Raw genomic sequence first — 13,577 nt, forward strand, 5'->3', positions numbered from 1 at the left:
TAAACCCTTGCTGGGTGCCCATTCTAGACCAGGCTCTGTGTACACTGAGGATGCAAAAGTGCAATGGATGGTCCTCTGCCCCTGAGGAGTTCAAAGTCTCATTTCCCCCACAACTCGCATAGTAATTGGGACTGGCTCCTCATGGAGAAAGTGCTGGGTGAGGGCTGAGCAGCTGCTGGACACTGGATTTTCACTGCCACTGATCCCCATTTCTTTCATTTTCTACATACAGACATATAAAACTAAATTATCACTGAAGATCACTCAAAATTAGCTCAGATTCCAATCTCTGACAATGTCTGTAAAAGTAAAATATCATTATTTATGCTTAAAGAAAAAAAAAAGTAATCCGCAGCACTCCTGTAATTGGTGTAATTGGTATGTGGATGAAGTTCTCAAGTCGGATCAACTGATGGGGGCTCCTGTGGTGACTAGTTTGTAGTAGGCCCCTTTCTTGGCCATCAGTTCTTCATGGGTCCCCTTTTCAGTCACCATCCCCTGTGACATGACGGCAATGATATCTGAGTTCCGGATGGTGGACAGACGATGGGCAATGACAATGCAGGTCCGACCTTCTCTGGCTTTGTCCAGTGCAACCTGCACCGTCTGCAGAGAAAAGATGGAAAGGTTGAGGCAATGACGCATGCTTGCCCCCTGGCCCACCATGGTGAGAGTTCTGCCTCATACCACCTGAGTAACATTGTCGTATTCAGGGGTTAAGCCCAAAGGCTTGACAGGAGAGAGAGAATTAAATATTTACTGAATGCAATGCATCAGTGACTCACATTGCACTCCATAGGCTGAAAAATTTCAGTGAAGCAAAAAGGAACCAGTCTACGAGATCACTAATAATTTTACAATACCTGATGGTCTAGTTTGCTAAAATGAAACCAAGGAAACAAAGAAAGGTAGCAGTTAAGTGCTCATTCCTGACAGTGTGCTTCATGAAGGACCTTTTAGCTCTCTCCAAAATGGAATCCTGAGTTTTAAAAAAAATTTTATTGGAGTATAACTGACTTACCGTGTTGTGTTAATTTCAGGTGTACAGCAAAGTGAATCAGTTATATAGATACATATATCCCTTCTCTTTCAGATGGAATCCTGATTTTTAAGGAGTTAATTATAAATGGTAAATTTCATAACTGTGTTTTGCCTGATTGCATTTCCTTTCATGCAAACTGCACATCAGACACTGCCTCTTATTTTGTGTTGTATGCTTCCCACCTATTCTGCCACCGAACTTTAGAACTATAAAATATGAAATGCCTAACAGATGGTCTGGATTACTTAATTTTACTTGGGAAAATTTTACTTTTGCTCTTGAAAAAAACAGCACCTAACCCAGAGAATCGTATAAACAATTCTTATTTTAAAGTTAATATATCTTATTTGAAGCGATCCTATTTTAAATCATTTTCTCTAGACTATTGCCTTTTGGCTCTACAAAGTGGTGGCAATTTCTAGTGTTAATGAATCAGAAAATTAAAAGTACTGCCATTTTATAAGAACAAATATTTCAGCAAAACATCACGTATAGTGATCTAAGATATTAGAAAATCAATACTTACCTTTTCGCTTTCTGTGTCTAGGGCAGAAGTAGCTTCATCTAGCAGCAAGATTTTCGGATCTCGTACGATGGCCCGAGCAATAGCAATTCGTTGTTTCTCCCCTCGAGAGAGTTGAGACCCCTGGGACCCAACATTAGTTTCATATTTCTGGAAAAAGTGTGGTACATTAGAGAACCAGAAACAGCCATAGCTCCTATGCTATATGGAGCCTACATCCATGACCCCTCTAGAGTTAAGCCATTTGTTGTTTTTTGAAATCGGGCATAATTTCTATAAAGGATGTCAAATCCATTTAAGAATGTAAGAGAACTATGGAGTTGGTGACCTTTTGTGTGAGGAAAAGGGGGCTTTGTATCCCTCTCTGCTTTTCTTTTAGGTTTGCATTTTTTGATACCTTTCTCCTGTGTATGAGATTTAAGATTCCCTGGCTTCCAAACTCCTGACTGCAAGATCTCTCCAAGACAGAATGCTCCTCGGCATGCAAGGGCCTTTTGAGAGGTCTCCTGGTCCATTCCCTTGTTAAGGCAGCATCATTCTGGAATACAAACCTAGCTTTGAATTTCCACTCTTGCCGCTTACCAGCTCGGTGATTATGAACAAATTATTTAAATTTCAGTGAGCAGCAAACTCATCTGAAAAATGCAGATCTTAATAAGTAGTTCACATGATTGTTGTTTTGAATGAAATTATAAGGAAAATCCCTAGCTAGATGCCTACGTGAAAAAAAAGAAAGTTACATTCATGGCGTATTTACTGTGCACCAGGTGTTGTGCTAACTATTCTAGCCAGACTACCATTTAAGGTTCAAAGAAATCCTTTTTCTCCCTATTTTATAGACTGATAAGAAAGTTGTGCAAAGAAAAGCAAAAAGCGGTCAAGGTGAAATCTAAATCCAGGTGTATCCAGCTTCTGAGTCCTTGCTCTTGATCGCTAATCTACCCTGCCTCCCTTGCTTCTGGACAAGCTCTCAGCTGAGCCAATGAGATTCCTGACAACCTACTATTCCTTATGGAGAGAAAGCTCTCAATGAAAGGTATTAAGGAGAAGCCTTTATAAGAAAGAGGTAATAAGCCAATTCTAAACCAGTGTCAGGAAATGAGTAAATGCTCAACAAAAACTTGTGGATTAAATGCATCTTCCAGGAGATACACAAGCTTTGCTATTCCTTCTCAAAGCAATAAATAGTAATTTCCAGATGCATGTAGATCAGGCTGTGCAAGATTAGAACCAGGCCCAGGTCAGAACCAGGAGCCCTTGTGAAAAGAACAGAGGGACAAAGCCCACCACAAAATTTATAAACATAATGACTCACCAAGAAAAGTGATTTCCCAGTAATATTTAAAAGAAAGAAGTGGAAAAGCTTAAAGATAATATTCGGCTCCTAAAAGTCAATTTCCACCTCTTAATTTTGTGATCAACCACCAAGAGAAAAGCTTAGTGGGTGAAAAAATGCAGAGTATTTTTGCATATTAGTATATGGCAGTACACTCAAACTTGGCTCTGGGAAAGTGAGAGACTCCAAGGCAGATGTGATCCATTTCGCCAAGTACAATCCTTGCTGCCAAGTAATGACATGATGACAATAATAACAGCAGCAGCTTTCTTCGTGTGGCTATTATGCATAGTCTTCCATTTTAAGATATTTTTTGCATCTTGCAGATGACTGAGTCTCAGAAAAGTAATTGTCCCAAAGTTACAGAAGTGACTTCACACTAGGATTCAAATCAATGTCTGCTCCAAATCTCAGGATATTTTTCCCCATTATGCTACGCTGATGCTCAACAGAGTACTACTGTTGGGACAAGTTCAAGAGCATCCTTTGTGTTGGATAATGTACTACTTTCCAAAATGAAAGAGTTTGTTGATGAAGGACAGTTATTTTGCTTAAAAGACTGAGACAATCCCAGGCCCTGGGAAATAAGTTGTGTTGTCTTTGACCTTCTTGAGCCACAGTCATAATACTTTTTGGTCACTCTACCTCTGTCCATCCCCATCTCCCACAGGGGACAGCTCTGATTTGGCACCCACCTCTGGGAGTGACATGACAAAGTCATGCAGCTGAGCCTGCTTTGCGGCTTCTATGACTTTTTCCGTGGGGATTTCTTTGGTGTTGTCCCCATACTTGATATTATCCATTATGCTGCAGGCAAACAACACCGGTTCCTGGGAAACAATTCCAATGTTGGAGCGGAGAAACTGGACATTTATGTTTTTGCTGTCATGCCCGTCTATCATCTGCCAATAGAAGTGACAACCAGGACACTGAGTTTTAGATTCCAGTCATGAGCAATGTTCATAGCCTAGAATTACTGTTAGGTGAGACATTTGCTTTGCTTAAAAGACAGCAATCCCAGGACTCTTGGAAATAGATTTTGTGGCCTTGGACCCCTGGAGATGGGGCCGGTCAGAGGATCCATAACCCACTGAGCGAGGCCAGGGATCCAACCTGCATCCTCATGCATACTAGTCGGGTTCATGACCACTAAGCCACAATGAGAACTCCTTTTTTTTTTTTTTTTTTTTTAATATCTCATCTTTGGTGCAGCACATTCTCTACAAGTATGCTTAATTGCTCAGTTTTGAGACTCCATGGGTTAAGAAATGGGATTTCCTATGTAAAGCTATTGGGCAATATAAGACTCAAACCAGAGTTCCTGTCGTGGTGCAGTGGAACGAATTAGACTAGGAACCATGAGGTTGCGAGTTCGATCCCTGGCCTCACTCAGTGAGTTACAGATCCGGCATTGTAGTGAGCTGTGGTGTAGGTCACAGACATGGCTCGGATCTGCTGCTGCAGTGGCTTTGGCGTAGGCCCGTAGCTTCAGCTCTGATTAGACCCCTAGCCTGGAAACCTCCATATGCCACAGGTGCGGCCCTAAAAAGACAAAAAATTAAAAAATTTTAAAAAGGAATCAAACCTGTTTCATTTATTTCACTGAGACTAACTTCTGAAAAATTGAGAGAACAGACCAAAGTAAGAAAGGAGGAATTTATTTACTTAGTCAACCAACAAACATGTACTGAATTACCTGCTACAAAGGCACCATGCTAGGCAGTCTTTTGTATGCCATAGGAAGAAAAAATAATCTCTTTTTCCTAGGAATTCATGGTCTAGGTAGGCAGTTTAGAACAGGAACTCAAATATCTACCATTTGGTATCTTTCAGTTAAAAGCCTCAGAACAGGAAAGATACAGTATATCTAACAGACTACTTAAAGTACTTAGCCCTAGGATTTCAGAAAAAGATTCTGTTTAATGGTGTGAATACATTATATTTTAGATAATTTCTTGGCAGTGTAAAAACAAACAAACAAACACACACTATTAGAAAAAAAATATATTAAGGCATTCCTCAACAAATTATCCCTCATTTATCTTCCTCAAAGATTTTCCATAGTACTTGCAGACTGCAAAGAACAATTTAATACTTAATTAAATACTGTTTGCCAACCATTGTTAAGTGTGCTAGAACTGTAACCTCCCAGGAGACAGAAGACATGCTTCATGCTCCTTAGAATTTCCCCCAGGGCCTAATGCAGTACCAGGCACATCATAGGAATTCAATTAAATGTTGAAAATGCTGGATGCCTGCATTCATCAGCTTCCTTAAGAGCAAAGAGAATTTTCAAAAATTATATTAAAGGTGGTATTTCCTCTACTGAAAAACGTTTGTAGAAATGCTTTACAATGATATAACTAAATATATTGTGTCTATGAAATGCAAGGTCTCATTGATTTCTTCTCAGGCATTGCTTGCTTCCTGCAGCCAGAACATTCACTGAGGACACTCTGAGAAATATCCTTAATATATGTGTTAATTGGAAGAGATCAAGCACGAAGGATTCAGGTTCCTGCATGTCATATAGTTCGCGGTCTACCTGGGTGACAGACATGATAGGTCTGACATTTGGGGAAACTGGACCTTTTCCTTTGCAGAGATCAGACTCCCAGTGCAATGGACTTTCCAGGTTTGTCAATCACCGAATATTTTTAAGCAAATTAAAATTTCTAAAATTCTTCTAAAATTAATAACAGAAGTGAATATAAACTATAAATAATCAATTCTTACTCCTAACTTTCATAATTTCCTGGATTCCGCAACTATCTGTTTGCTTGTGTCCTTACTTTGACTTAAGCAAGGGAAACTTCAGTTGCCTCTTTCAAGGATCTCTCAGCATTTCTCCTCATCATGTTATCCGTCCTCATAAGGAAAATTATACTATCCAGGGATATCAGAAAGGCCATTTTCAAAATACTAGGATTAAATAATCCATCAATTATGGGACACAGTAAAACATTTTTGACTCACGCCTCTGAATCATTTCTTAGAAAACTACTTGCAGAGGCACTCCAACAAAATGAGAGGGAAACCCAAAGAAAGAGGAAGATATTGGAACCAGGAATGTAATTAATTCAAGAGATATTTCAGAAAAATTTCAGGTCAACACTTGTTCAGCAGGTGTAATTAAACCAGGCAGCGGCAAAAATGAGGGAGAGAAGCAGGTTCCTCAGAATGGGTATCAGGATTAGAGACATTGGAAGACCCCACAGATTTTATAAAGGCATAGAATGCAAGGGGGCAAAGAAATCTTTCAAAAAACAATCCATAAAGAAAATATAGGCATTCCACTTGTGGCTCAGCAGTGTAAGAACCCAACTAGTATCCATGAGGATGTGGGTTCGATCCCTGGCCTTGTTCAGTAGGTTAACAATTCAGCGTTGCCACAAGCTGCAGTGTAGGTCGCAGATACAGCTTGAATCCTGTATTGCTGTCGCTGCGTCTTAGGCCAGCAGCTGCAGCTCCAATTTGGCCCCTAGCCTGGGAACTTCCATGTGCTGTGGGTGAGGCCCTAAAAAGAGAAAGAAAGGAAGAGAGGAAGAGAGGAAGATGAAAGAAAGAAAGCAAGAAAGGAAGGAAGGAAGGAAAAGAAAAGAAAGAAGGGAGGGAGAGAGGAAAGAAAAAGAAAGGGAAAATGTAATGCCAATATACATCACTACTTAACTATGGGGATGAGAAATATTTACATAATCATAATAAAAGTTAATAGATTTTCAGCTTGTAGAATCAGCCTAGAGTGAAAGCATGAAAGATAATAAAGTTATAAACAAAAGGTAAGCATTATATGTTCTTGATAATATAAAAGTATACTTACTAGGACCTGAGAAGTAAAAATACTTACTAGGACCTGAGAGGTAAAAAGACAGATGAAGAGGAGAAAATATAGGTAGAATCGCTGATGTTCTCAGCTTAGACAATGAGAATTCAAGAGACGTTTCTTAAAACTTGTGGTTGCCTAGGGCAAGGGGATTGAGGGAAGAATTGGGAGTTTGGGATTAGCAGGTGCAAACTATTATATATTAGACAGATGAAACAAGGTGCTACTATGTAGCACAGCAAACTATATTCAATATCCTGTTGATAAACTATAATGGAAAAGAATACACACACACACACACACACACACACACACACGCGCGCGCGCACGTGCGCGCACGCACACACGTAAATTGAATCACTTTGCTGTACAGCAGAAATTGACACATTGTAAATCAATGACACTTCAATAAATTTTTAAGTGTAAAAAAAGAGATGTTATCTATAGGTGATAGAAAAGAAACAGAAGTGTATAAGTTAAATTTACAAATAGAGGAACTTTTAAAAGTGATGTAGTATCCGTATTGGGAGGAGGTAGGTAAAAGGAGGGGGCATAGTGATTTTAGGCTAAATTTTCATCTCTTGACAACAAGTCAACGGAGGGTCTAAATTTGTTAAATCATGAAACAGCAGCATAAGCATATTATTTAGAGACACTGAGGTAATCATTGGGAGATCTAAAACTGTCAAGTGGTTAAAAATAGTTGCCTTTGAGCTGAAAAATGAAGGGTGGGGGTGGAGAGGGTGGAATAAGTGGTTGCTTTTTATTACAACTCTTTCTTATTCTATTTTGTACTCCTTCGCATATAGTAATTGGACAGGTAGGAAGGAAAAGAAGAGAAAAGAGAAATTCTGTGGGAAATAAGCAGCTAAGCAAACCACCAATTTTTCAAATATCCTTACCAAAAGTTGCTGGCAGATGACTACCACCTGAGTTCCTGATATTATTTAGACTTAAGTTTCTTGAAGCAAGATTGTCTCCGATTTTTCATACTAAATTCCCTTTCTTACTCATTTATCATTGTGTTTCTTATCACCCCCTACTTTTTCCATTCCCAGTCATTAGTTTCCTGATTCGTCTGCACTTTCTGCTCCATTTACAGGTAAGTGAATACTTCTGTTAAATACACTCCTCTCCAGCTTTGCAGTTTTCTTTGCCTAACTGGTCAGCAGGCCATCTGGAACTGGGAAGAATATCATGCTAGAAATTGTGAGGTAGAATCAGGTCAACCAGCAAACCCCTGGGACTGGAAAGCAGACATAGGAGCAGGTGGCCAAGACAAGCACTTTGGAGTGAGCCTGGCAAGGCACAACCTTGAGCATCATGTTCAAGGGTTGAAGAAGCTCTTCAGAAAACAAAATTCTCAAAAGCCTATGCTTTGCTTACCACCTTCCCTTCGTCAGGATCATAGAAACGTTCCAACAGCTGAATACTGGTGCTTTTGCCACATCCACTGCTTCCGACAAATGCCAGTGTTTGCCCTGGACTAACGGACACTGAGAGACCATTCAGAACTTGTACGTCAGGTCGGGAAGGATATTTAAATTTGCAGTCAACAAAGTCGATCTGCCCCTGGAAGTTGTCCTGTGGATGGAAAAATTGAATTATAAATGCTCCTACTAGAATCTAGAATTTTTCAATTTTTAAATGAATTTTATTATACTGATAGTTGTACAACGATCATTGCAACCTAATTTTAGAACCTTTTCATCCCAAACCCGCAGTCCATCCCTCCCTGCCCCCCACCTGTCCCCTTTGGTAACCATAAGTTTTTCAAAAATCTGTTTCTGTTCTGCAAATAAGTTCATTCGTAGCCTCTTTTTTTTTAATTCTACATGTAAGAGATATCATATGATGTTTGTCTCTCACTGTCTGACTAACTGCCCTTAGTATGATAATTTCTAGCTCCATCCATGTTGCTGTAAACACCATTATTTCCTTCTTTTTTATGTCTGAGTAATTAGAATCTAGAATACTGAAAATGTACCTAGGTCTGAGTTTTAAACCCCTGCTTAAGGTCCTTTCAACACCATGTTGCCAAAGTGCAAAATGTAAAGATAGTGACTTAATGCAATGGCATTCTATTCCTTATTCTAGCAGATGTAGAATAAAGGGAAGCTTGAGCAGTGAATTTAAAGATATTTGATCTCTTATTCCCATTCTAACCTAAGGGGATTTCCTTGTCATTCATTCTTTGACATTCTGAATGGAAGAGAATAGCTAGAAGGTATGATTACATCACAGGAGCCAGTAACTGTGCAAACTCCTATAGTTCTGTTTCCCTGAAGATTTAAAATATTAGCATTGCACTTGGAATGACTTACACAGAAAGTTACTCCAGCCTTGTATTGCAAAGGTTAATAACTTCAGTTGTACTGTCAGGAGTGTGAACTCTAAAAATGGATAGAAATTTAATAAACCACACAGAGACTTGACTTTTATTGAGCTGAAGGAGAAATAGGGCATTTGACCAATTTAAAAAGTTTTTTGGGAGTCCCCTGGTGGCACAGGGGGTTAAGGATCTGGCATTGTCACTGCTGTGGCTCGTGCCCCTGCTGTGGTATGAGTTAGATCCCTGGCCCAGGAAATTCCATATGTGGCAGGGCACATTAAGGAAAAAGAAAAAAAAAGATATCTGAATTTAGTTAACTTTACTAGGGTTTAGGTTTGTTTTGCTCTCTTAAATGTACTTGGATTTTAAAAATTAAGCAGTGAAGAGTAAAAAACACCTGTAGAGACTATCAGTTAGAAAAAAGTTATTTCATTGAGATCAAATCAATTTTCTAGGGTTCACATGAGCTCATATGGAATCCAGATAAACATGAATTAAATCAGTATTAGGTGGACAGGAAAAACTGGTTTCTCTTCATTCCATATAGAAATATCAGTGGAAATCACGGTGGTTGGCTAGGGCTCAAAAGACACGTAACTTCTTTCATTCCAGAACAAAGTGTGTTTTATATTACACAGAATTTAGCACTCACTGGATATACTCGAAATGTCAGCTTTATGGATAATTTTTAGTGCTAATGTACTTCATTCCTTTACATTTATAAATCTACTGTCTGTCCATTGTGGGTGCACATGAATGAACCCATACACTGCAGAATTTAGAAGCTGAGTGGTCTTGAATAACCAGCCCCAGTGGTTGTTCTGCACACACAAGAAGCACAACCCTCCCCCACTGCCTTCCTACCCCCACCTCAGTACTTACCCATCTTTCACCTGCACTACTGTACACCCTGATGGGAGGTCGTCTGTCCAGCAGTTGGAAAAAGCGTGCAGCTGAGATTTTAGCTTTGGCGTAACTCGGGGTATAAGAGGAGGCTCTCCCAAGAGCTGTCGCACTCAGCACAACTGAAGAGATCACCCTGCAAGCGGACAGACACCCAGGTAGGAGTGTGATGGGGTTGGCGTGATGGTCTAAGAGGCAGGAAGGACTGGGGGACTGGCCCTGGAAAGGACTGGGCATCCCTGAGCAGATCCCTTCAAACTTGCCTGGAAATGGGAGGTTGGAGAGATTAGCAGTTTTCAAACTGTGTGTGGAGGTGAAAGGGTGGGAGAAGGATTGAAGAAGAGGAGCTCAGACCTCCAAACTTTGCTTCCACTACAACAGCCTTTTTAAAGATTTGAGGAAAAAAAAAAAAAGACTTCTTGGGGGGAAAAAAGAAAGAAGGGAGGCTTGAAAGATCACCAGATTGGGTTGAATTTTTACAATGTTCACATTCTATGGAATGTACATATATGTGTGTGTGTGTGTGTGTGTGTGTGTGTGTGTGTGTATGACTGGGTTACTTTGCTGTGCAAAAGAAAATTGGCACGATATTGTAAATCAGCTATAATAAAAAGAAAAACATTCCATGAATTGGTGATCAATGTGTGAAAGATGATGACTGCAGACAAAAGCATCAATTCGGTACCAAGCAGGCATGTAGTTCATGCTTCAGAAAGCATGAGAAAGATGCAATTGCCTATAGCCTTCCACTTGTCCCAGCAGCAACATGTGCATAATTAATGAGCAAATGAGTGAATGAATAAACAGATGGTAACCATGGTAAGAGATAGCCCTTTTGCTGTATGGACTAGGCTATGAGGGGCGCCCAGAAGTTGTTCCCCTGCACTGCCCTGCACAGAGGGCCTGCTGAGAGGCAAGGCGGGGGATGGGGTGTCTTTGTGTGTTTTACTGCTCAATTCATAAGCAGAAATTATTTTATGCCAGACTTGTAAACCCAAACATCTCCAGGAGCCCAGTCTAAAGCTTAAAGCAATGACAAGCATCTGGAGATGATCTTTCATTTTTTAAAGAGAAGCCAGAAATCAGGAGTTTTCTGTAGTTTCCCAATTTTCACATGCTGGCAAATGATTCTTCAAAAATCTTGCATAAGTTAAATAAGTCAACAGTTCCTGATTTCTGATTTGGGTTAGTAGCTCTAAATATGAAAATTTAGAAAAGAAACTTTCCTGGTTGGAGTGGGTTTAGCAAGGTAGGAGAAAAAAATATCTTCTCTATTTCTAAAAGAAGATAGAAGGCTGGAAGACAGAATTCATGGTTTGAAAAGAGATTTCTAGTGGGGTGCATTTTCCTAATGCCCTCCAAGGCTCTCTCAGACTGTCTCTCCTTCATCCTTCCCAGGCCCCCCATCCCATCACACCACCCTCATACACATGTGCACCCAGTCCCTTGGAAATGGGAGAAACTAGACTCAAAGCTAATTTTATTAAAAGAGCAGACTCCAGCTATAAAAAAAGGAACATAGGAGTTTCATCTGTGGCTCAGCAATAAAGAACCCAACTAGTATCCATGAGAACTTGGTTTCATCCCAGGCCTTGCTCAGGGGGTTAAGGATCCAGCATTGCCCTGAGCTGTGGCATAGGCCGCAGATGCTGCTCAAATCTGGTGTTGCTGTGGCTGTGGCTGTGGCCTGCAGCTACAGCTCCAATTCAACCCCTAGCCTGGGAATCTCCATATGCCACTGCTAAAAAAGACCAAAAAAAAAAAAAAAAAGAAATGAATATAACTCCCCTGTCCTGATCTTTGCTATCCCTACCTAGGAGGAGTCAGCTAGAGACTTGCCTTCTTTGTAAGAAGTAGAATTCACGTAAAGTAGTTCTAAGAGTTCTCATCATGATGCAGTGGTTAACAAATCCGACTAGGAACCTTGAGGTTGTGGGTTCAATCCCTGGCCTTGCTCAGTGGGTTAAGGATTCAGCATTGCCGTGAGCTGTGGGGTAGGCCTCAGATTCGGCTCGGATCTCAAGTTGCTGTGGCTGTGGTGTAGGTCGGCGGCTGCAGCTCCAATTAGACCCCTAGCCTGGGAACCTCCATATGCCGCTGTTGTGGCCCTAAAAAGACCAAAAAATAAAAATAAATAAAGTAGTTCTATAAACCATCTTATTCAAGGCCTCTAGATTATCCCAGCATCAACCAGTATGGTAGACTTCGAAGAGGCTTAATTTATCCTATTCTTCTGTATGCACACCCCTTTGCAATGTGACTTTTTTACTCCTCCGTGATAAGGTGATTTATAGTAAGAAATATATATTTGGTCTTCTGTCAATGCCTGGCACAGAACTCCTAAACCCTTGGAATCTCCTAAGTTTCGAGAGGATTGAGTTGCCTTTTGCTATGTTAATGAAGTGACACATGTAAAAACCCAAGATGACCTGTGGATGGGGCCTGGTTACCAAGAGAGATTAGAGAGGTGGCATTTCAGTCCCTTCCAGACCTCAGAGGAGGGAAAAGGGGCTGGAGAGTGAGTTCAACCACCAGTGGTCAATGATTAAACTAGTCAGGCCTATGTAATGGAGCCTCCATAAAAACCTAGATGGACAGAGTTCAAAGAGCTTCTGGATTGGTGAACACAGGGCAATTTGGGGAGAGTGGAACTCCTGGAGAGGGTGTGAAAACTCCTTGCCTTATGCCTCTCTTCCATCTGGCTGCTCCTAAGTTGCATCCTTCTGTGTGTGTGTGTGTGTGTGTGTGTGTGTGTGTGTGTGTGTGTGTGTGTCTTTTTAGGGCCACACCGGTGGCATATGGAGGGTCCCAGGCTAGGTGTCAAATCGGAGCTACAGCTGCCAGCCTATGCCATGGCTCAGAGCAATGCTGGATCCCTTATCCCACTGAGCGAGGCCAGGGATTGAACCTGAAACCTCATGGTTCCTAGTCGGATTCATTTCCACTGTGCCATGATGGGAACTTCCTGAGTTGGGTCCTTTTGTAACAAACTGGTAATCCGGTAAGCAAAATGTTCCTCTGAGTTCTGCGAGCCACTTTAGCATATTAATCAAAGCTGAGGATGAAGTCATGGGAATATTCCATCTCTCTAGCTTGCTGGTCAGAGTGCAGGTGATAAACTGGACCTGCATGGAGGGTTGGGAGAGGGGCTGTCTTGCAGGACTGAGGCCTTAACCTGTGGGAGGATCCAATACTACCTCCAGGTAGATGGTGTCAGAATAAATTGAATTGCAGGACATCCATCAGGAGTCAGTGTGGTGAGTGTGATTATGTGAGTATGAAAGTAAAGGAGAAACAGTTATCAGATCCTCTCATCAAATGATGGACTCCATTCCTCTTTTCTTTGAATCTGGGCTTGGTCATATGACTTTCTTTTGCCAAAGAGATACTAGAAAACGTGATAATGCAGAGGCATGGAAAGGCCTGGCATGTTGGAGCTTGCAAACTTCTGCTGCACTGAGACCTCTGAGACCATACCAGGAAAGAAAACAAGCTCAGCTGGTAAGAGACCGTGTGAGACCGAAGGCCACTCAGAAGCCTGGTTGAGTCAGCCCAGGCCAGAAGAACCACTCCAACAACCTACAGAATCTTAAGAAATAATATATCTCAGCTGTTTAA

At 40.9% G+C, this 13,577-nt stretch overlaps 1 protein-coding gene across 1 annotated transcript in view; it reads right to left on the minus strand.

Annotated features, from left to right (window-relative positions):
• Positions 1 to 387: 387 nt before the first annotated feature.
• The window catches only part of ABCB11 (ATP binding cassette subfamily B member 11), a 71,865-nt gene continuing 58,675 nt past the window's right edge, over positions 388 to 13,577 (minus strand). Inside the window, exons 23-27 of the mRNA XM_047770443.1 lie at positions 9,939 to 10,095; positions 8,111 to 8,308; positions 3,597 to 3,803; positions 1,569 to 1,715; positions 388 to 606 (exon numbers count right to left, since the gene is read on the minus strand). Coding sequence (XP_047626399.1) covers positions 406 to 606; positions 1,569 to 1,715; positions 3,597 to 3,803; positions 8,111 to 8,308; positions 9,939 to 10,095 — 910 coding nt within the window. The 3' untranslated portion in view covers positions 388 to 405. The remainder of the gene's footprint in view (positions 607 to 1,568; positions 1,716 to 3,596; positions 3,804 to 8,110; positions 8,309 to 9,938; positions 10,096 to 13,577) is intronic.

The sequence above is a fragment of the Phacochoerus africanus genome, chromosome 3 (assembly GCF_016906955.1).
Source record: "Phacochoerus africanus isolate WHEZ1 chromosome 3, ROS_Pafr_v1, whole genome shotgun sequence".
NCBI lineage: Eukaryota > Metazoa > Chordata > Mammalia > Artiodactyla > Suidae > Phacochoerus > Phacochoerus africanus.